This window comes from Acanthisitta chloris, unplaced genomic scaffold, assembly GCF_000695815.1.
Source record: "Acanthisitta chloris isolate BGI_N310 unplaced genomic scaffold, ASM69581v1 scaffold19859, whole genome shotgun sequence".
NCBI classification, from domain to species: domain Eukaryota; kingdom Metazoa; phylum Chordata; class Aves; order Passeriformes; family Acanthisittidae; genus Acanthisitta; species Acanthisitta chloris.
The window spans coordinates 16025-39729 of NW_008691085.1; the positions used below are offsets into that span (position 1 = coordinate 16025).

General features: G+C 40.9%; 1 protein-coding gene across 1 annotated transcript in view; it reads left to right on the top strand.

Moving 5' to 3' along the window:
- LOC103809282 (CCR4-NOT transcription complex subunit 1) overlaps positions 1–23705 on the top strand; it is a gene marked incomplete at its 3' end in the record, with an annotated part of 42349 nt that overhangs the window by 11004 nt on the left and 7640 nt on the right. The window contains exons 9-28 of the mRNA XM_009082110.1: positions 144–254; positions 1441–1611; positions 2159–2286; positions 3230–3470; positions 4953–5072; positions 6104–6226; positions 6458–6609; positions 11013–11163; positions 12524–12725; positions 13148–13294; positions 14408–14532; positions 15349–15635; positions 16877–16955; positions 18211–18441; positions 19700–19840; positions 20536–20715; positions 21777–21893; positions 22299–22409; positions 22990–23067; positions 23386–23563. Coding sequence (XP_009080358.1) covers positions 144–254; positions 1441–1611; positions 2159–2286; positions 3230–3470; positions 4953–5072; positions 6104–6226; positions 6458–6609; positions 11013–11163; positions 12524–12725; positions 13148–13294; positions 14408–14532; positions 15349–15635; positions 16877–16955; positions 18211–18441; positions 19700–19840; positions 20536–20715; positions 21777–21893; positions 22299–22409; positions 22990–23067; positions 23386–23563 — 3073 coding nt within the window. The remainder of the gene's footprint in view (positions 1–143; positions 255–1440; positions 1612–2158; positions 2287–3229; positions 3471–4952; positions 5073–6103; positions 6227–6457; positions 6610–11012; positions 11164–12523; positions 12726–13147; positions 13295–14407; positions 14533–15348; positions 15636–16876; positions 16956–18210; positions 18442–19699; positions 19841–20535; positions 20716–21776; positions 21894–22298; positions 22410–22989; positions 23068–23385; positions 23564–23705) is intronic.

Below are 23705 nucleotides of genomic sequence, written 5' to 3' on the forward strand. Positions count from 1 at the left end.
AGATCCTCAGAGGTGTAAAACTGGTGTCATTACTGCTCTGAATATCTGCTCACACCATTCTAGTGCCGGAAGTTCTGTAGCCAGTGGGTTTTGAGACTGCTTTATTTGTAACTGGTGTTTGATTCGGTGTATTTAACTTGCAGTCTATTTCGGCTCCTGGCAGTGGGATTTGGAGTGATGGGAAAGATAAGAATGATGGAGCCCAAGCCCATACCTGGAATGTGGAGGTCTTGATTGATGTTCTTAAAGAGCTGGTAAGTTTCTTGGGCATCTTGGTCTTTTATGTGGAATATGTGAAAGCAGGGCATGTCTCTGTGTGATTGTAAAGCTTTATAAGCTCCACCAACCTGAGTAGCTTTGAATCTCCTTAATGTAATTGCTCTGCTGTACTAAATGATTGGGTTTTTTCCTCGTGAACAAGAAAATTTTGAGGAATTGTGGGAAATAAAAGCTGCTTGGATGACTAACTTGGATGCAATTTGAGATTTATTCCACACTGCTCCCACATACTCCAGCATGTGTTCTCTGAGGGTTTTTGTGTTTCAGCATATTTCTGACAGTGGAAAGTTTTGGGCATCAGACACCTTGTTTTGAAAAGCTGCTCACTGTAGGCATTAATTATGAAAATGAAACAATATTTTTGTAGCTGCTCATTCCAAAACTCTAAATGCTTCTTGTGTATGATGACACTTCAGAAATAGGAAAGTTTTTCCACCACTTTAGAAGCAGCAATTTTTGTAATTAACTCAGCTAGACATGAGTACCATTTCCTTTGCCTACCTTATATTGGGTTATTTTTTCCTGTGTGTTCCCTCTAATGTATGCAGGAGTCACCGTTTTGTTTTTCTAAACCTTGGGTCATAACACAGCTTTGTCTCTGGTGCTCTCCCATCTCTGAAAGGAGTGGTCTGTGTTCCACAATGGCCACAGTTCTCTCCCAGCTCCTTCATCTGTATTGTTTCACACTGTTGCTGAAATTGTAGTGTGTGCTTTACAAGGACTTGCAGTTTACATTTTGCAAAAGGAGAAGCGAGTTCTGCCTGCCAGCAGGTCAGACCCATCTGCCTTCTATCAGAGGCTGTATGGAAGCTTACAAAAGGAATAAGTTAGCATGCTAAGAAAGGAGCTGTGTTTGGGTGTTTTGGGGGTTGGTGTTCTGGTTTTTTTTGAAGTCTTGTTATTGAAGTGTTTGGAGGGATAGACAGCTACTCCCTGTAGTGTTGGGGAAAATGCCATCGCACAGGCTAGTCTGAAACATTAGCTTGCATCAAATTCTCACCACTATCTAAATCCTCTTCCTTTTAAAACAAAACCCTTGCTTTTAACTAAAAGCTGGGTGGATGTTAAGCTGGATAAAGTACTGATGAAGAGGGACTCTTACAAGACAGTACTGAGGATTGCAGTGATCAAGGCTGACTCTCCTTGTTTGTCTGGTTGCAGAACCCTAGCCTGGACTTCAAAGTGGTGACGTACGAGTTGGACCATCCAGGATTTCAGATTCGTGACAGTAAGGGCCTGCATATTGTAGTGTTTGGCATCCAGAGAGGGCTGGGCATGGAGGTTTTTCCGGTGAATGCCATATACAGACCTTGGAAGCATGCAGAGGGCCAGGTAGGTTTATCAGCATTTCTCTGCTGTATCTGTATTTTGTCAAATTTCTGAATTTCTTGAATGGCAAATGGGGATTGGTAATGTGAATTTTTAGATAAGCTACCTTAAAGAACTTGGCCTGTAAGACATAGGCCTCAGGTGTGCTACTGAAGTACAGTCTGTTAACTGACCAGTGTCTGCATGGTGTGAGGAGAGATGGTCGCTTGCCATGCATGTGTGACACCACCTTTGGCTTTAGCAGAGTTCTGATGTGTAGTGCAGCTGAGCACAGAGCTGCTGCTGCATGGCAGTGCTGGGAAGTTTTTACCTGGTTATGCAGAAAGGCCACAGCTTTGTGCAGACTAGAGCCCTCAGCATGCCTCAATCTGTGGCTTTCAGAAATCCTGGAAGAAGTGTGAGGTTCAGTCTTGTGTAAAATACACTGGTAGTAAATCTTGATTCTACTGCTTTGTTGATTTATATTGTTCTCAGTAATTTGGCTCTTGATAAAGTGGAAGGAGCCTGGAACTCTAATATCTGAACTATTTTTGTGGTTTTTTTATTCCAGCTCTCCTTCATTCAACATTCCCTCATAAACCCTGACATCTTCTGTTTTGCTGACTACCCTTGCCATGCTGTTACCACAGACATCCTGAAAGCACCACCAGAGGATGACAATCGAGAAATTGCTACATGGTAAACCTGCTCACAATTGCTTTTCGTGCCTAGAGTTAGAGAAGATCACCTGTTTGGTCAGAGCTGGCTTTATCTTCATGCAGCCACGTTTATTTGTAGCTGTGTGTGTACATCCCAGAAGATCAGCCATTAGGATTTGTTCTGTGTGTGATTGGTGAGGGTGCTCATACTATCAGAACTTCCTGTGTACTTCAATAATACCTGAAAATGTACTGCCAGTTCTTGCTTTGATTGGAGTCAGGGGCTTGTTTGGAGAATGCTGATGTATTTTGGCTTATACTGCCAAGCTGAAAGGAGGGGAATGGAGAAGGTGGTTTGGATTGAAATCTGTCTTTCCCAGGATGACATTAGAGAAATTTGCTTTACCTGTATAAAAGAATCCTGGAGTTTAAATAGTAAATTTATGTAGCTGGTGATGAGGTACTGCATAAAGCTGACTGTGTGGCTTTCTGATCTGACCTTTACACTCCTTTGATACAGCCATGTAGCTTTTTACAGCAAAGATATTTGCTGCTTTTTTAATTGGCCCAAAATAGGGAATTGTAGGATGGGGAATACAGGTAAATTGGCAATGATAACTTGTCTGTAAAGCAGACAAAATAAGCAGAGTATCTGCATGAAGTTTCACAAGTGGGAACTTGAAGGTGTTAAAAAAGTTAGGGTATCCAAATGACCCACCTCAGGCTGAATTTCTTCAGCATCAGCTTTCAACTCTCCCTGTGCCTAATAATCAGAAGCTCTTAAGCTCTAAAAAAAGAACTTATTTTTCATAGTTTCTTGCAGGCTTAACTGTACATGATAAGAGCTGCAGCATCAGATTGTTTGCAGTGGGTGTTGCTTTATACCACAGTTCTTGCTACAAAATGCTTCACTCCAGGATCCTGTAAGTTTGCTGCTTTGTAACTTTGGGGGGTTGTCTGTTGGTTTTTTTCTCTTTTGTTAGGAAGAGCCTAGATTTGATCGAATCTCTGTTACGACTGGCTGAAGTGGGGCAGTATGAACAGGTTAAGCAGCTCTTCAGTTTCCCTATCAAGCATTGCCCAGATATGCTGGTATTGGCCTTACTGCAGATCAACACGTCCTGGCATACCTTGCGCCACGAACTCATCTCCACACTCATGCCAATTTTCCTTGGCAACCATCCCAACTCTGCCATCATTTTGCACTATGCATGGCATGGACAGGTAAGCATTTTCACTGGAGTGTGCCTGGAATTCATGTAACTTGAAAGCTTGTTAAATGCAGTTAAAACCCAAGAGGTCAATTATCTGTAGTTTATGCAAAGTAATGAGTTGTCCATTCCCTGACTTGAAGCAAACTGTTACGATTTTATTTTCAATAATATTCACTGAGAAAATATTCCTGGGAAAGTAGCACGACAGTTAAGTTTCTTTCTTAAGCCTTTCAGTTTTATTCAAAGTTGCCTGAAGTTTGATTTTATTTTTTTTTTAAAAAAAAAGGGCAAAAAATAGCAAAAAAAAAAGGGCAAAAAATAGCAAAAAAAAAAAGCTAAAAATCCTCAGAGCAGCATCCTCTGCCCTGCCCCCTCACATGTTCAGTGTGTAAAACCTTGAAGCAGTAAGAAGTGAGGAGGTTTAAACCAAACTAATCTCCTTTGTACTTGACAAAAGCTGAATACTATTCTAGACATAAAGAAAGTACTTTCACTGTAAGTTTTCAGTCTGGGGTGTTTTCCGAAAACTTAGGCTGCTGACCCTTTTCAGGGAGAACTTCCACATAGAGATAGGGTAGCTATGTGTGCAAATCCTGTTCTTCTAGTGGATTTGCTGTTTGGTGAGGCCTTCATCATTGTGTGCATTGGTAGTTAAGCAGAGAGAAGTCATAAGCCTCCTTAGAGGAGGAGCTTCTGTGGTGGGAGGGAATCTGCATTAGGCCCTGAGAGGAGGAGCCTCTGTGGTGGGAGGGAATCTGCATTAGGAAACATGTTGCCCTGTTCATGTACAGTAGACTTGGCCTCTGAGGTCACATTCACTGCAGAATTATGGCTATTTGCTAGCTGAATGCTATGAATGTTTTACATTTTTCCTGATAAAAGTCTATAAGTTTAAAAATGGAGAAAATGGAGGGTAGGATAGGTGTGATGTAATGACAGAATATTCAGTTTTCCACAGTAGGCTTCAGAATAAAGCACAGAGTGATGGCTGCTGTGGGACATGGTGCCATTCCACAGCTTGAGGATGTTTCACTTTCCTGGATGAGGGAACCTTGAAACAAAACCCTTGCAGCCATCAAAATCTTAGTGGTGGTGTAGTTCAAAATGGCCCCTGTGTGAGCAAAGAGCTAGATACTGTGTTCTCAAGGTGTGATGTTGAATTCTCACTTGAGGACATCATTCAGGCGTAACATTTTGTACATTAATTGCATAGTCCAAAACCAGTTTGTCTACAGTTGAGAGTAATTAGGACTATACAGTGGTAGGAGGGAGATGGGGATGTATGTTACCGTTTGCAGTCATTTTTACATCCCTTAGTTGTAGCTCCTGTCATTGCATAGAATGAGCTCTGCTCAGAAACAGATTTCTGAAGCTAAAGAGTAAATATGTTTGTATGTTAAGTTTTAGATGTAAAATACTCTTTTTTTAATGTTGACATAGTTGATCCTTTTCCTAGAAGCATGCAGTGCAATCCTAATCTAATTCTCCTTAGGGTCAGTCTCCTTCAATTCGTCAGCTTATCATGCATGCGATGGCAGAATGGTACATGAGAGGGGAACAGTATGACCAAGCAAAATTGTCACGAATTCTTGATGTGGCACAAGACTTGAAGGTGAGTTTTGCTAAACATTGTCATTCTTTTCTGTCTGGTGTCTTATGCAGTCTTGCACACCTTTTAACAAAGGCTAAGCTTAACTTAGCCTAATTTAAGTAAGGATTACTTCAAGCATGTCTGAGTTCAGTTGTTGCTGCTGTACCGCTATTAAAAAAAAAAGCCTATGTTCATGTGGCTTTAAGTACTCTTCAGCTGAGTTGGGGTATCTGACTACAGAGAGGCTTCAAGCCTGTCCAGTTGTGAGCCCAAGACATTTTACTTGGTGTTTACAGTGAGGTTGGTTATCGTGGCTTAGCTGACAAGTACCTTGGGAAGCAGCACAACAGAACTGTTTGCTGTGTGAATGTACTGTCAGCTCAGGAACAGCTTTGACTGTTTGTATACTGAAGAAAGGAGAATGTAAAAATATGTCAGATATTTGTGTGAATGCTGAGCTTAATGGAATGGGGAATCTCTTGAGAATGCTGCTACTTCTTGGTGTTTACGCATTCATAAAGGACTGGAAGTTGTGAGTGATGTCTTTGAGGCCTTTATTGCTTCCTAAAGTTAGATTTAAAATAATTGGGTGTCTCAAAGTGCGAGAGCACCAGCTGCTGCATGAAGTCAATTGTGTTGTAGCAACTACCGTGCTCAGAGATGAATCCTTTGAGCAGATGTATCTTGAGTGTCTCTGAAGAGGTTGAGGTCTGTTTGCAGGGAGGTGCTAGGCTCTTCTGCTTAATTTTGTTGCAATATCAACTTGGTAGCTCTGGACCATTTGCTGGTGGCTTTTTATGTAGGGGAATTGAAAACTGTCAGCACAAGGTCTCTTCAAAGAAGGTAAAGTCATACCTTCAAATCAGAGCTCTGGCTTATTTATCACGAGTGAGCTGTAAGTGAAGCTGATAGTACCAATCTTCGTTGACAAAGAAAGCATAGCAGCATGTGATAATGAGACTTCCTTACTAAAAAGTACATGTGGACTGGAAAGAAAGGAGAAAGGGTATCCTTGTGTCTTCACTAGTAGTCTTCTGGTTTTCTTTCTTTAGGCCTTGTCAATGCTGCTAAATGGTACTCCATTTGCCTTTGTTATTGACCTTGCTGCACTTGCCTCTCGACGGGAATACCTCAAACTTGACAAATGGCTCACAGATAAAATTCGGGAGCATGGGGTAAAGCAGGATTTTTCTTTTTATTTCTGCACTCTTGTCAGTGACTAGCTTAAGTCACTTTAACAATTTTGTAAGTAGCTTTAAAGTTGTGGAAAGTGTCCATGGTCCGATAGTTCAACATTTTCACTGGACTATATTAGCTTAGTGCAATTCTTTCCACGGTGCGATTGCCAAGTTTGAAATAGTGTCTTGGATCCAGTTTGGCAGATTAAAATAATGTTTTTTCCTCAGGAGCCTTTCATCCAGGCCTGTATGACTTTCTTAAAGAGAAGATGTCCATCTATCCTGGGTGGCCTTGCTCCAGAAAAAGATCAGCCCAAAAGTGCTCAGCTTCCTCCGGAAACCTTGGCGACTATGTTGGCCTGTCTCCAAGCCTGTGCTGGGTAAGAATTGTATTACTTATGCCAAATGTGTACTCTGCAACTTGCTTTCTGGCACATGGTCACAGCTGGTTTGGAATTTCACGTGGAGAATGGGGTTAATGAGAATATATAAACTTGCAGGGATAGGTGCAGTAGTATGTTTAATTTTGTATTGAAACTTCTGTTGTAGGCAGCCACAAGAGCTTGAGTATTCTTGTCTTTATCCTCAAACAGGTGAGGTCATCTTGTTAACTGGGGACTGGCTGGTTACTCAGATCCTCAGTTGATGACTAGATACAGGGCTGTAACTTGGACAAAGAAATACAGGCCATGGCTACAGAATGGTACAGCATCTTGGGAAACATGACTATAAAGGATTTTGTGACTGTTAAGCAAATGCCTCCCTGGTAACTGCCCTTGCTTTAAAGGCTCTTGCAGACCATATGTGTAGGAGAAAAGTGGTGAGTGGTCCTTATAGTGTATTTAGGACTGAAACTAGACATGTGTAACTTCTGTTGTATTCATTTGAGAGACTCGAAGTAGTCAAAGATGGAAAATACTGAAGATTTTTTTGCAGATCAGATTGTTCAGCTAAAGTTAGAAGAAAAAGGTGTGGGTCTGAGAGCTGTTAACTGTTAGAGGAAGGGGTGTACTACAGAAGGGCTAATGGAAACTGAAATTTGACAAATAAGTCTTTTAAATACTGTGTACACACGTAGCAAACGTGACTGAATGTTGTGGAATACTTGTGTCATTTCTTAATGCTGTCAGATCAAGGTGGTATTTAACTGCAGCAATATTTCAGAGATAACTAGGCATAGCACAGTGTGATGTATGAGCTACAGTAACTGAAAGCTGGAGATGGTGCTAGTTTTGGTGCTACATTTTTACACCAAATGAGGCTGACATGTCTGAGTATGTTACCTGATCTGAGGCTTATACTGTGTCCCTTGGCTTAGCCAGTGTTGTGTTGAAGGAGATAAGAAACATCTTTAAAGGTATCCAGGATGATTCATGGCTCTCATGTAGATGCTAACAAATTAGTATCAATGTGGAGTTGTCACAATGGATGTTTGAACTGAAAGTGAATTTGAGGTACCTGTAAGATTTTGGGAGAAAGGGTTCTCCTGATGTCTGCTGGAACCTGTACAACTGGATTTCAAAATGCTGTTGAAATATTATTTCTGAAATGTGATAGGCTAGCACATCTTGGACTGAAGAGGTAGCTGTTATTTTTCAACTCCAAGTGCATCTTCTGAGACTGTAGTTCACAAATAATCTCATATTACTTTGCATGTTACAGTGTCCATGTTTGAGGTTTAATAGTTAACTGTAAACTTGATTTGCATCTAATGTCACTGTGTTCTGAATCTTAATGTGTTACCAAGTTTTATTTATTCCATTAATTTGAAAAGCCACTAGTTCTCTACTGGCACAATTCTCTGAGCTTTTGGTTTCTTTTTATAGCTGCTTGTATTTCCTTTTATTCAAGAATGTGACCTACTTGCAGTCATTTTCCATTAGTTATTCTCTTTGAGCTTTAGAAAGAAAAAGCTTGGATTTCTTTCATGAAGCAGTTGCTTTGATTAGCTCAGGTCTTAGTCACAAATGGAAGTAGCTGTTGTAAGGACTCAAAGATTAAATATGTCTGGCAGGGCAGTTCCACTTCACTGGCTGAAGTCTGCCATCTCCTAAACCTGTTGATTCAGGAGCCTGCTCTTTAATTAGGCTGTAGTTATTTCTTGTCCTGTTTTGTGTCCAGGGAGACACTTTTTTTTTTTAGCCATCAGGACTCTGCATGTTCTGAGACTTATTTTTGGTCCGGCTTGTTTATCACTGGAGAGCACTGCAGTGGTGGCATCATGTAGCAGTGGGGCTTCAAAAAGAAATAAGTGTTCCTTTTATTACTATGTGTTTACAATGAAGTCAGGGTGGTTGCAGGCACCACAGGCTGACCAAATGTGATTTATTAACGAGCTGCTTAGGAGGTGGAGCTGCAGTGAGTGCAGAGGGGCAGCAGTGCATCTTCCATGTGGTTGTGTCCTGTGTGGTCCAAGTGTGTCAGTGTGGGGAATGGTAATTCTTCTCAGTCCTGTCTCCAAAAGGGAAGAGGTTTCTGGCTGCCTGTGCCTCAAGAATAAAAAGGCTTTCACCTATTTTGTAAGAAAGGGCTCGAAAAAATAAAATGCAAGAGATGTGAATATGTTATTCCAACAAGCTGGAGCTTCTCTTAGGGTGATAGTTTTGTTGTTCTAGACGTGGCTGAGTGTGGTCTTTGGCTCTCAGCCTGCCAACTTCATTTACCTCAAATGCAGGCTGGGTTTTGGGGTTTTTTATGGGTTTAGTTGGATATTTTTAGAAATGCTGCAGTTCTGTGCTGCCTAAAAATATTGTGGCCTTTGCATCTTGATACAGCAGTGTTTTCTTGACATGATAAAAAGGCTAACCTTCAGTCTGCCTCAATGGTAGGACAAAAGGTTAGTGGTTCGTCTCATCGAAACACAAATAGCCTAACCAGTCACCATAGGTACTGAACTCTAAGACTGTAAGTCTGACCTGATTGTGGACTGCCACATTATCTACCTACAGCAGATTGGAATTTGTTTTACAAAAGCCTGCTATGGTATTTCAGCATAGAGACTGCGAATTTAACCCTTCAAAAAGGAGGAGGGGGAAAGATTGAGGGCAGTAACTACCTGTGGACTGTGCTTTGCAGTCCCCAGTCCCATTCCATGGCTAACTGCAGTGCTGTAGGGTCTTGGAATGCCTCCTGCAGCAGAAAAAAAACCCCTATGCTGCCTATTAATTGGTCATATATACATGTAAATTTTGGGATTTCTGAGGCTGAGGCATTGGGGTGAAGGCAAATATGTATTGTAGATACTGAGCCTCCTGTGTGCCACGCTCAGAGCTCTGTCTTCAGGTCTGGTTGCTGTTGCCTTCGGAAGGTTGCACTTTCTCAAAAAGAAATCTCTGGGAGTTTTTTTGAATATAGGTTTCTGATTGCATTTTCATACACCCCCCAAGCCTCTTCTTTTGAAGTATTTGACACTAGGCCCTGGTGAGAGGATGTTGAAGAGTGTAAAGGTAGCAGCTTGTGAAACAATTAATAAAACGTTTGTTGCCCTGTATGGACACCTGCTCACCCATGGTATCTCCCCAGGCTCCCCTGTCTCTCATGGGTGAGCTTTTTCCCTCACAGTGCATAGTGGATCACTGGCTTTGGAGAACAACAGAGCCCTTAACTGACTCTGTTGTAGCCTGTAATGGGATACATGCCAAGGCTGAAGGCACGTTGGTTTCCTGCCTTAATCGTCAGGATGGTTCCTCTGTCCATCCCTTTCCCTCATCCTAACAGTTGTGCTTGTGAAAACTGAGTTAAAATGAGGAACCTCCAGGCAAGTTTAACAGAGCCACAAAGCTGTGTTGGTATAGTTACACCATTACAGGAAGGGAATCTACAGCTTTAGCTGTGCTTACCAAAGAGGTGGAACTAAAGTTCAGGAAAGCATAAATAATTGGCTGTATTTTCCAAAAGGAAAATGCTAGTGTTCTGTTAGTGTGTTTGTGGTTAGGTATGTCAGCAGCAGAGCTGGCTTTCCTTCCAGTTTGGGAAGCTGGCAGTCACACATGGATCACTTTGGACAGAGGTACTGGCTGCTCTCGGTTGCGCAATGACTTGATGCCTAAGTTTGAGTTTTCCGATGTTTTTCTGATTATATTTTCCTTGAATAGTGGTTTCCTATCTGTTCTGATGCTACTGTGTGAATCATGCCTTTCAGTTTGTAGACAGCTGAGTTTTAGTGAAGCAGGTGCTGGTGTTTACCTCTCATCCTGTTTTTTTGTCTTGGAGTACTTAGCCCATGTAGCTCATTGTTTAGAGAGACCTTGTGTGTAATGAGATTCAGAAGGGGAATAATCAAATGGTGAGGTTTGTGGGCAGGAAGGAGCCTTGAGGAGTGGATTTGAAGAGGGGATCATAGCATCACGAACTACATGTTTTAATTCACAAGGCTAAGCTGTGTATAGCCCATAATGTGGAGAACAGCCAACAAAGGCTGTTGTAGGTGGTTTGCTTTTCCAAGAGCTGTTTGAGCCATGTAGCTATGTATCCCAGCTTTCTGTAAGTCATTGCTTGCTGGGGTAACTGTAAAGGAGTATTTGAATTACTGTAAACAAAGGAATAGTCTATTGGAGATTAATTTTTATCACTACAGTTTAAATTCTTTTATTTAAATGTAGCTGTTTCTCTTGGGAGATGATCTAAGGCAAGTTCTGCAAGTAACAGAATGTAGTTCTTCTGGGATTGTTTTGCAACTTCTTTTTCTGAAGCGTGGCCTCAATTTTTGTAGGAAAACCAAAGAAGTTAGGGACCTTAGTTTCGTGAATGTTACATGGCTCACTGCCTTGCTTCTGTGTCCTAGGAGTGTTTCTCAGGAGCTGTCAGAGACGATTCTCACCATGGTAGCAAACTGCAGTAATGTCATGAACAAGGCTCGGCAGCCACCACCTGGAGTGATGCCGAAAGGTCGCCCGCCCAGCGCCAGCAGCTTGGATGCCATCTCTCCTGTGCAGGTACACACACTGTGCTGCCTCTTCAGAAGGTGCTGTCGACTTACTGCTAGTTCTGCAGCACTAGTTGAGCTCTTTTGGCAGGACTAAGTCAAACATCATCCGGCTCATGTAGTTTTGTGCTTGCATGCCTGGATAACTTGCTTGTTACTACAGAATAATGCCTGAGGGCTCTAGCTCAGAACTGTCTTTCACTTCACAAATGTCTGTAAGAAGTAACTGTGAAGTATAGCAGGATGGGAGCACTGGAGAGGGACAGATACTTGGTTTATTTAAAATAACTGAGGCTTTCTTTTAAAGTGCTAAAATTTACAAAGACTTGAGAATTAAGCACTGCCTTTGAACCTGATATGTCTTGTTTGTAGCTTCACGGGCCAAGCCACAATGCTAGAGCATAAGGACTTGTTATAACTGGGGCTCTTCAGCTCTCATCTGAACTGCTCTTTTAAAAACAAGGTACATTTCAGTTACTCCCTGCCACTCATCATCCCTTCCTCCTCTGGGAGCAACACATTACAGACAGGTTTTGCTTCTAGCAGTTACATTCAATGGCAGATTTTTAAGTCGTGACAAGTTTTTTATATGAAGTAGTGGCAATTCAACATTTAGAATGAGTGAATTATCAGTAGATTACTTAAACTAAACACAGAGCAGTTTTCTTGTAAATTGTTGCTTTATTGAAGTTGCTCATCAGATATAGCAAATATCTTGGCAACCTGCTGTGAATAACTGATACTAACAAACAGCAACTGTTAGTCTGTAGTTGTGCTGTCTTTTGGGTAGATAAAACCATCTTCTGCTGTTCCTAGTCAGAAACTGTTCTAGTCAGTTTCTTCACTTATTGCTTTGTCAGCTGGTATTGTGCCTGCCTCCCTCCTCATCACCCAGGTCCTAATGCTTTTTTTGAAGACTTCATTCAGGTATTTAGCTGTGAGCAGTGGGCATAGTGGAATCCTTCAGACAGTCAAAAATACTCTGCAAGCTTGAGATGAAATAGCTTGGGGTGAGGTCTGAGGTCACAAAGTGCAGAGCATAAACTAGTATAAAAATCTGCATGCTGTTGCTTATTATAAGCATTTACTGTTGTGTTGCACTTCACTACAGACTGTGGAACAATCAGCCTTTATGTAAAACCTCTGAGAGAATAGGATTTCATGGGATTGTAGAAGAAAAATGAAAGCACATTCTGTAGACAAACTAATCTTTAGGGGTGATGTGGATGACTTCACTACTTACAGTAACCATGCAGAAAGGCTTTGCTCAGGAATGTTTTGATACGTAGCCATCTTTGCACAAAGCATGCCAAAAAGTCAGCTGGATTGTGATTTATGGATGTCTCTATAATCTTCCTCTCTTCATTCAGATCGACTCGCTTGCGGGAATGGCATCTCTTAGTTTAGGTGGCTCAGCTGCTCCTCACACCCAGAGCATGCAAGGCTTCCCTCCAAACCTGGGCTCTGCATTCAGTACTCCTCAGTCACCAGCAAAAGCGTTCCCCCCTCTTTCCACCCAGAACCAGACGACAGGTTTCAGTGGCATTGGAGGACTCTCTTCACAGCTTCCAGGTACTGCTATTTGGGTGGAGTGGTTTGGTTTGACGTGGCAGAGCTAAGGCACCGTTACTGCCGTGCTTGGGAGTACTGGACAAACAGCTGTGTCGTGTGGGAGGGAGTTACAGTCCTCCCTCCTGGGTCATTGCTGAAACAGCTCTTCAGTGTGTTGCAGCTGCAACAGATAAAATATTTTTGAGAGTGAAGGGGGTGAGTGTTTTGACAAATTGATCGGTATTGGTTTAGGTTGGGACAAAGATGAAGAGTTGTTTTAGTTAAAACTGCTTGATATTAGACAGCTGTGAGGCTGTAAAGCTTTGGGCTCTTGGAAATGACAAGTGCTGGGAGGAGTGGTAGGTGCATATTGTGAGGATGCAACTGAGATAACCAGTTGTTTGCTCTTCAGTAGGCCGTCTTACTACAGATTTGCTTTTCAGTAGGTGGTCTTACTACGGGTAGCCTGAGTGGCATAGGAACTGGAGCCCTGGGCCTTCCTGCTGTGAACAATGACCCATTCGTGCAAAGGAAGCTGAGCACATCTGGACTGAACCAGCCTACATTCCAGCAGAGTAAGATGAAACCTTGTAAGTGGTAGTGTTGTCTGTGGCTGTGAAGTGTGACTGTGGTCTGCAGTTAATCTGTGTTTCCTTCAGGGGAGGCTTGGATCTGTAGGTGGTGAACGTTAGAAATACGTCTCTTGTACTGTTCCATTAGTCTGAAAAAGGTGCTTCTAAACTTGTGTCGTAAAAGCTTGCCAAGTGGCCTGTGGAGATTAAAAAAAAAAGTTGTTGGCATAAAAATATAACATGTTCTGGATTTGCATGAGCAGCGTGTTTCTGTCCTTTTCCTGCTGTGCTGTGTTTTGAACAAAAGTTGTTTCACTCTTGACAGGGAATTGTAAGCTCCTGGTTCCAGGGTGGGTTTGGTTTTGTTTGTAGCAAGGTTAAACAAAGCTACCTGGGTAAGGTGCTGTTGCAGCAAAGAAGTTGACAGGTGAAGCAGTGAAATAGTCTGCAACATTGGATACAAGTATGACTAACAAAAGTTGGTGGGAAGGTAGTTTTTGGAAGGAATAATTTGATTTCTAACACTAAGCCATTATCCTTAACTCATTTATGCCTCTGTAGTATGTTCACAGTGAAGTGTTTAAGCAGTCAAATGTTCAGGAAGCACAGCCATGTGCTGAATCTTCCACATTGCTGTTGTGGAGGAGCTATCAAAGAAGTCATATGTAATAACAGCGATGTTACCTATCTCTGCAGATATGCTCTGGAGGTGATTGTAATGGCCATTGGTTTATATTTTGGGTCTTAAACATTCAATATAAACTTGTTTGAAGCTCACTGGCTGGCCTGAAAGTTTGTGTGCAAGTTTGTGTGCATGTTAGTGTTGTGCAGCATGCTCTGTTCTAGTCTGTTCTGTATTCATTCACTTAGGTGTCAGTTGAGGTGAACTTGGGATGCAGTGGGTTCTAGCAGTACAGCAGTGTGAGGTTAATGCTATCTTAAGTGCTTCGAATAAATAGATTGAAAAGTTTTTTAGATAGTAATTCCTGTCTACTGGGAAGATTGGCTATATTGCTTTTCAGAAGTAGCAGCAGGTTCTGTATAGATTGGTGGAAGAGTTGAAAAGGACTAGATGAAATCCTGACTGCCTGAAGTTGTCCTGAGGATGATACCTGTTCCCTTTTTTAACAGCTGACTTATCTCAGGTGTGGCCAGAGGCTAACCAGCACTTTAGCAAAGAAATAGATGATGAGGCAAACAGCTACTTCCAGCGTATTTACAACCATCCACCACATCCCACCATGTCTGTGGATGAGGTGAGTTCCCTCCTACTGCAGCTGCATCACCTGTCCAGAGGTTTGCAATGAAGTTGATAGTAATTATTGCTTTACATATTAGTTTTAGTGGGAAATAATCAAGGGGTAGTGGTAGATCCTTGCAGCATTGCTTTTTTTGCCTGGTTGAAGTTGTTTTCACAGTAAACTTGCAGTTGATCATTACATGCAGCTTTGACTTGTGTAAATGAAGACTTTAGATGTTTAATTAACACTCCTAAAATGATAATAAGTGGGAAGGGTTGGATGTGGTGTGGAAGCTTTTGTGTTTAAAATAAGTGCTAAAAAGTGCCTTTAAATAGTCTGTATCAATTATCTTGGATATATTTGTTTTTAGAATATCTAAAAATGTCTTCAACATCCATATATATAAAAGTGTCCTGAGTTCTACCTTCTGAGCTTTTGATAATTATTTTGGTTAGTCTCTGTGAGAGTAATTATTGGTCTGATGTACTTGCTCTTTGAAGTACTTCAAATTTACTTTAATATATTTGGTTATAAATTATGGAAGACACAACATTAATTTTCATTTTTCTAATTTGAAAGTACTGGAGTAGGCAGACACAGAAAAGTTGTGGGAAGACAGTTACTTAACAGAAAATGGAGACAACTAAAGTTTGAAAAGAAAGCTTGTAGTGATGTGTCTGTTGACTATACTGAGGTGTTCTCAAAGCAGTTACTTTGCAGTCTGACTTGTGGTATCACAATTTAGTAGTTGCAAACAGTCATGGAACATAAAGACGCAGAAAGGCTGAAGTAAAGTAAATCTGTTGGTAACAATTTCCAATGTCTTTGCAGGTCTTGGAAATGCTGCAGAGGTTTAAAGACTCCAACATTAAACGTGAACGAGAAGTGTTTAACTGTATGCTGAGGAACTTGTTTGAGGAATATCGTTTCTTTCCCCAGTACCCAGACAAGGAGCTGCACATCACTGCCTGCCTCTTTGGTGGGATCATAGAGAAAGGACTGGTTACATATATGGCATTGGGCCTGGCCCTGCGCTATGTTCTTGAAGCCTTACGAAAGCCTTTTGCATCCAAAATGTACTATTTTGGTATTGCTGCACTAGATAGATTTAAAAATAGGTGAGTGTGGGTTTTGGTAACAATTCTAATAGTATAGTGTCTTGAATTATGCAGTGCAAGGTTGCTTAGATGTGTTAGAAATTTATGCATCTTAACTTGAGGACTGCTCAGCTGAAACAGAATGTGTGAATGTGCTGGTGACTTTTCTAAATGAAAATGTTACCTTGTGGTACCTGTATATATGTGGGACAAACTGAGATGATACAACTTAGCAGATTTTGTTTATGTGAGTAATTCAGTGAAGTGTTGAGTTAGATGAGGCTTTCAGCTGGTTAGAAATGGGGTGAATGGGATTACTCTTCACAGGTGTATTCCAGTGGAGTTTGTTACTGAAAGTCTGACTGGGAACTAAGCTCTAGCATTCTTAGTTTTACATAGAAATCTCAAGTACGGCAAAATAATCTCAAATTAAAAAAAAACTTTCTCAAAGCCTTTAATGGATTGCAGATAGAGGAAATTCTCAGGGCAGGCTGCCTTAGTGACAGGCTTGTGCACCCATGGGACAGATTTAATCTGGAAGAAGATACTTGACCTTGAAAAGTATTAGAAAGCTTCCTGGAATTATTTAATGGCTAGGAATGTGCGGACTTGAAGCCTGGATTCATAAGCAAGGAACATGGTGCCTTCTGTCCTTACTCTCCTTTTACAGTTCTGCCCTGCAGTATTTCACCTGTAATCAAAGCTGTTGCATACAACAGTCATGGTTGGCTATTGTGTTGTAGAGTTATCTGAAGAGTGAATAAAGACACTTAAGGCTGACCTGCTTGAGACTTAGGCACCATCTTGCTCCTTTTAAGAACTGTTTTAAGTAGGACCTAAGGATTTTACTCTCTGAGTAGTAGTAACATCTACCATTCATAAGGAGAACTATAATCATTGGTGTGCCTAGGTGAGCTTTTGTCTTGGGTGTGAGGGTTGCTCTGCTTTGCTGTTTAAAATGCTGAGCCAGACTACAAATTCTTATCCAATAATCTTCTTGCAAACACTGAATTGCAGTTGTGTGCTCAGTCAGAAGAATAGAGATGTAGGATAAGATGAGTTGCTGTGAATAAACCTTGTGTTTTACTGGTAAATGAATTCGTTTCCAATGTGTTTTGGGACAAAATGTATCTTGTAGAAAATGCTTTGTTTCTGGCACAGCTGCTCTAAGGAGTCCAGAAGTAATGTTTTGATATTTGTGTTTCTCACGTGGTTTCTTATCTGGGCTTATGCTTCTGACTAACTCATGTTTTATCTAACAGATTGAAGGACTATCCCCAGTATTGTCAGCACTTGGCTTCTATTAGTCACTTTATACAGTTCCCACATCATTTACAGGAGGTAAGTTGTTCGTATTTGCAGCAGTAGCTTTCTGTGATTTTTAAATTCTTTTGAGCAAATAAGTTTTCCTTAGGAAAAGCAGTCTCATCTATCATGATTGTAGGCTGTGTACATCCATGGAATCAAATGCTGGTTTTTCTGAAAGGTTTTGCTGTGGGATAGGGTAGGCAAGTCAAGGTGGTTATCTAGTGCCTTTCCTGTTCCCATAAATCTGTTTTGGTTGCTTATGTTGAAATAGCTACCTGAATAGAACTGAGTGATCAACGAGTGCACATGTCCATGCGCAAAGGTTTGAAAGTGCATTTCTAGATTCATATTCTAGTCTCTTAAAGGTTTAGAGTTTTCCTTTAAAATAAAGGGCATTCAGCTGGGTTTATACAGTTTCATACTCAGACCTGCTAAAGTAATCCAGGGGAAAAAATGATGGGTGAAAAAATTTCATTTCTGAAGGTCTGATGAGAGCCATGGGAATGCCTTGTAGTCCAAAGCAGTGTTCTTCATATGGTGTCTGCCTCAAAGGTGTATTGTTTGGTAGAAATACAGAAAAGCTAATCCCAGTGACAGAGCTTGAGAGCATGAGCTAAATAAGGAAGAATGTTCAGCTCTGCCATTAAGTTAGAGAGGTCATGTACCCAAAGCTGCAAAGTCCAATAGCATTTTCATTAACAGGTTTCAGACAGTATCCCTGAAATGACAGTCTGATGTTACCAATTTCTGGGGAAATGTTTAGCAGAGGGGAAGAAACTCATTTTCTATTATGGAGCTATTTCAGAAGATGTAATATCCTAAAGTTTGCCATTTCTGCACTGTGGTTTTGCTGAGCTTCAGACTTTCCTATTTAGTTGTCAGAGTCCTTGGAGAAGACATTTTACCTGCTTTGTAGCCAACTTCTTGATATTCACACATTTCTCTTAGGCTCTTTTTCCTCTTTCACTCTGCTGTCTCAGGCCTGGAGGGATGGGGATGTGGTTTTTTGGGTACTGCTCTGTAAAATTTGAAGAATATACAGTCTCATGATGCTTGACATCAACCTGATGAGGCCAGATGTGGAGTTTGAGGCACCTCTCCAGTAAGAAAGTCAGTAGGGACAAGATGTGCTTCATAAGGATACACAGTTGTAGTCTGCAGATTCCCTTATGTCGTTAGTGTGTTTTAATGATTGTTAGCAAAGCTTGATGGTGTTCATGCTAAAACTCAGCCTGGATTTCTTTTGCTGCATGTGAACTTTTGTATGTTCTTATTCACCCTATTTTAGTACATAGAATATGGACAGCAATCCAGAGATCCTCCTGTGAAGATGCAGGGATCAATCACCACCCCTGGAAGTATTGCACTTGCCCAGGCTCAGGCCCAGGCCCAGGTTCCAGCAAAAGCTCCTCTTGCTGGCCAAGTCAGCACTATAGTAACCACCTCAACCACCACCACCGTTGCAAAAACGATTACAATCACCAGACCAACTGGAGTCAGCTTCAAGAAAGATGTGCCGGTAAGCATTATGTCACCTCAGTGCTCTTTCTGGAGAAGAGAGGTGTTCAGTTGTTGCTCTGGATGGAGTTATATAGACAAAATCTGGTTTACTTTCTGTACTGAAGGTTTTCAAAGTGATCTGTATATATAACCTTTCAAAATATGACCGATGTTTTTGTACAGGAAGGCGTTTTTGGTTAGTAAACTACACAGTAACTTTGGTGTCAAGTTAAAATTTATTGAGGCTTTAATTGTCAAGACAACTACAGAACCATCATTTCTGTTAATGACTTGCAATAGGACTCTTAAAATAGCTGGCAGTTGCTATTCTGCTTGGGACTTGAGAACAGTTACTGCACACATCTAACCTCACAGTTGTAACTGCATTAGGTTTTTCACATCTTAGTCACTTACATAAAAAAGTCCAAACTGCTCATCAGAGTGATTACAGTGTTGGCAGAGTGATTGTGTTGGCTATTGCACAGAAACTTTTGGAGCACACTTGGTCCCACCAAGGATGGGTAGTGCAGTTACTGTATGATGACTGATGCTCTGAGAGGTTGAGCCTGTCTCTCTGCTTGGTGCTGACTTTGAATAGTTCTCTGTAAAGGAGGCAAAAGCCAAAGGTAGCTGGAAGTGTTGTGAACAAACTGTGGGACAGTTCATAGTGTAGCTATTAATTCCTTTCACACCTGATGACATCATGTAGATAGTAGTTCCTTTTGAGGAATTTTTAGCTCCAATCAGGATTGATATTCAAAACCTCATCTCCTTTTCCCTTAATTGCTGTGTAACATGAACTTAAACTCTTGGGGTCAGACCTGCAGCTGTAGGCACCTGCATCACATTCTATTGACTTAGAGTTGACATGCTGTCTCAGAAGTGAACCTCTGGGATTTCTCCTTCCCAAGTCAGCACTGAAGTGCTCCTGGAGACTCCCTGCTGTGCTAAGTACTGCTCACTCTTGCGCTGTGATTTTGCTCCAAGCTAAAATTGTGTGCAGGCTGTTAGCCTAATGGGTGCCATTGCAGTGGCATCTATTATATATGAATGCAGAGAGGGTTTGTGCAGCAGAATTGTGCTGCTGAGTATTGATCATCATTTTTAGAGCTGAAAAATCACTTGGCTCCTTTAGAGTGCTGCTGAAAATGAATCTGAGACAGTAGATGTCCCCTGATAAAGCTCAATTCTGTTTTCTCTTGATGGAACAGAGCAAAAGTTTCTTTTGATGTCACCTCTAGGTATTGTCTATTCTTAACTTCTTGTTCTCCCTGCAGCCTTCCATTAATACTACCAACATTGATACGCTGTTAGTAGCAACAGATCAAACAGAGAGAATTGTGGAACCACCAGAGAATGTCCAGGAAAAAATTGCTTTCATCTTCAATAATTTGTCTCAGTCCAATATGACACAGAAGGCAAGTATGGCAGAATGCTAGTAAAAATAATTTAAAGATATGTATTTTTTTATATAAAATATATAATTTATGTGTTTTGAATATATTAATTTGAAAGTGTTGGGTGGTGGTATTTCTGCAAAATTCCAACTTGCAAAACTTCGAGGGAGCACACTGTAAAGAAGTTCTAGGATCTAACACTTTCTGCTTGAACCTCTTTGGAGAGAGAATTTTCCAGGGAGGGGAGAGATGTGAAAGATACCTGTTCTCAATCTTGAACAGACATTTGCATCATAAATGGGCTAGGTGCCATTTAATATTGCAGGGTTAAGATGAGGCACTGTTGCATTTCAAGCAGAAATTAAGAGAATTTTCTGAACTAGCAGAAATGTGCAGTCCTGCTGCCACCTCTGCTGTCTGTCTTGTGGATGGCCTGAACTTGTAAGGTGCCAACATTTATTTTCAGTTACCAGGTAAAAGAAGTGGAGCAGAGGCAAATTATTTTGCCTTGCTGATTACATGATTGAGTCTGTACTGATTGACCAAGTCTTTGGATAATGAGGCACTGATTTCAGAGCTTTTTATTTTGTAATAAAACCAGCTTTAAAGTTAATAGCAATTGACTGAGCATGACTGTGTTGGTTAGAGCTGACCCCAGAAGATTTTGGTTATCTTAGCTGTTCTGTTGTTGTGCTTTCTCTTTGGTTTGGCCACAGGTGGAAGAATTGAAGGAAACAGTGAAAGAAGAGTTCATGCCTTGGGTATCACAGTACCTTGTGATGAAGAGAGTCAGTATTGAGCCTAACTTTCACAGCTTGTATTCAAACTTCCTTGACACACTTAAGAATCCAGAGTTTAATAAGATGGTTCTGAATGAAACCTACAGAAATATCAAGGTGAGTAGTGCAAGTCTTCTAAATCCTTCCGTGGAGTTAAGGATTAGGAGTGTGGTGTTCTCATGCTGTCTGCTTGCTCTGTTGCTGATACTCAAATATGGAATATCATTCCCAAATCTATTTCCTAGCTTACTATTAAACATCTTGCAGGTTATCTGTATGAATACTGGGATTCTTCTGTTTTCAATTAGGAATGTATAAAAGACTTCAATTGCCTAATGGGAGGGCAAATCTGCATTTGGATTTGTTTATGTAGGTGAACTCTAAATTAGTGTGAGGTTTGCAAATGATAACCTAGGGGAAAATTACTTATGGTCTAGTTCTTCTGTGTGGGGAAAGTATAAAGATAAGAAAACCACACTTTGCTCTTTTGGTCAAAGAGGAATAAAGGGGAAGGGAAATGAGGGTGTAACAACCAAAATTTACTAGAGGACTAAGATAATGTAAAGGGGAGGAGGAGGAAGAAACAGTAGCCCAGAAGTGATGAATAACTGAAACAAGTCTGTGAAGCAAGCACTATTTTTAAACCTGTTGGTGGAATTTCCTGACTACCATGGGTTACGCTGTAGTGCAAAAGCATCTCCTGGCTCCTTAGAGCACTGTTGACCTCTGTTCAGCTGATGCTCCTCTGAAGCTAAGGAACAGAACTAACAGCAGAATACTTGTGACATGATTTAAGTCTTGATGTGAGAATTAAGTTATTTCCCTAGAAGTACAAGCTGTAGCCTTCAGGTCTGCATTAAGAGGAAGCATTGCCTGCACGAGTTACACTTTGTGAAATGAGTAGCTGTAAAAGTCTCGACAGAGTAAATGCTAAGGTCTGGGAAAGTGTAATCCTCTTTTTTGATCCTTTTAAAGAAAGGAATTTTGGAGTTGTTACAGGGCAGATTTACAGGGTGCTGCCTCGAAGTGAAGGCTGCTCAAGTATCTCTGTAATGTGACTGAAGCTCAGAACTTAATGTTCTAAACCTTTGCCTTCAGTCAGATCAGCTGTTGGATTTAGTTTGGAGCCTGCTTATCTTCCGGTTGTTGCTTGAGTTGCCTTTTTTTTTTTTCATTAGGTGCTATTGACATCAGATAAAGCTGCAGCTAACTTCTCAGACCGTTCCTTGTTAAAGAACCTTGGTCACTGGCTGGGAATGATTACACTGGCTAAAAATAAGCCCATCTTGCACACGGTGAGCTTCTGTCTTTACAGATTGGTTTGGCATGAACTAGTAAGCTGTTATGCAGTAGCATAGGCTATTTGGGAAATTTCATCACCCTAGTGGTGCCTCTTTTGCGTGCCAAGTACAGAGTCTGATTCCAGAGTTGGTCATTTAAGAGTTGTAAATATTTTTGTTTTATATCAGAAGTTAGTAGCTGAATTTATTTTGGCAAGATCTTGTTAATCCAATGAAAAAAATGTAGATATGTATATCTTTGTTCAAAAAGTAACTGCCACTTCACAGTCTGTAAAATTCAAGGGCTGTCTTAACTCAGCCTTGCCTATATCCAAAAAGGAAATAGTATGTAAGTGGAATTTTTGCAGTCTGTTTGCTCTTTCTTCACCCTCATTCTCTCTTGTTGATGGTATTTTTCAGGATTTGGATGTGAAATCGCTGCTACTGGAAGCATATGTTAAGGGACAGAAGGAATTGCTCTATGTAGTGCCATTTGTTGCCAAAGTCTTAGAATCCAGTGTCAGGAGTGTGGTAAGTGTCCTTGTGCTGACAGAGTTAATGCTCAAGTGGCAAAATATTGCAGAAAGTAATTAGCTTTTCTCACAAAGTGAAAACTGTTTGAATTCCATGGAGAGAAGGGAAGGGGATGTAAGGGCTTAAAGTGAAGGATTTCTGGTTTGAGAGAAAGTACATGGCCCATGCATTTTTGCAGTATAAATAGGTGGTGTTATCTGAACTGTACTGAGGTGTCCCTGAACAGAACTCTATAGAGAACTGGAAGGATGCCATTGAAGAGGTTCTAAGATGTATTTATTGTTTGATTATTTTTCTTCATTCTTCCCACCCCCTTTGACCTTGATGAGCTTGTCAGGTCTACTTGACATAGAACTGATCTCAGAAAGACCAGGTAACTGTATCTCCAGTTTCTCAGTTAGCTTCCCAATGTAGTTCCAGTCAAACTGAATACTAAATTCAGCCTTAATTGCAGCTGTACAAACACTTCCATGGCTCTTATGCACACATAGCTGTTTGTGTTTCAAAAATTTCCACTCATAAGTTATCCAGATGATTCAGAAGTTTGTGTAATCCTGCTCTCTTCTTTCTCTTGTAGGTCTTCAGGCCTCCAAACCCATGGACAATGGCCATTATGAATGTTTTAGCTGAGCTGCATCAAGAACATGATCTAAAAGTAAACTTCTATTTTTCTGTTCTGTACCTGAGTGTGAGGGTTTTCTAGACATGCCAGTTAAGAAGGATGTTTTGAAGGACTAAATTTCACCTCTTGCTGCTTTAGCTTGAGGAGATTGTTTGGGCATTGCTTAATGTGATAAAACTTGGATGAAACTCTTCTCCTGTGAGGTCAGCATGCAAGATATTTGCCTAATCCTCAGTCACTATTAGTCTCTGAGGGGTGTGGGGTTACAATGGGGAGCTTGGGAGTCAAGTGGCCCAGTACGTTTCAGGTATTTTTCCTTGTGACATGAGCTAAACCAGAATTGTTTTGCAGTTGAATCTGAAGTTTGAGATTGAGGTGCTGTGCAAGAATCTTGCACTAGACATCAATGAGCTGAAACCTGGAAGTTTGCTGAAAGATAAGGATCGTCTGAAAAATCTGGATGAGCAGCTGTCTGCTCCAAAGAAGGATGTGAAGCAGCCAGAAGAGCTACCACCCATCACAACAACTAGTAAGTACATCTCATAGAATCCAGAACCACACTACTGACGTTCAAATAGAACAGGTTTTGCTATTCCAAAGAAGATAGGAAGATACATACACTATTGTAACATACCTGAATGCTTGTGAATACTTGAATAGTTTTGTAATAA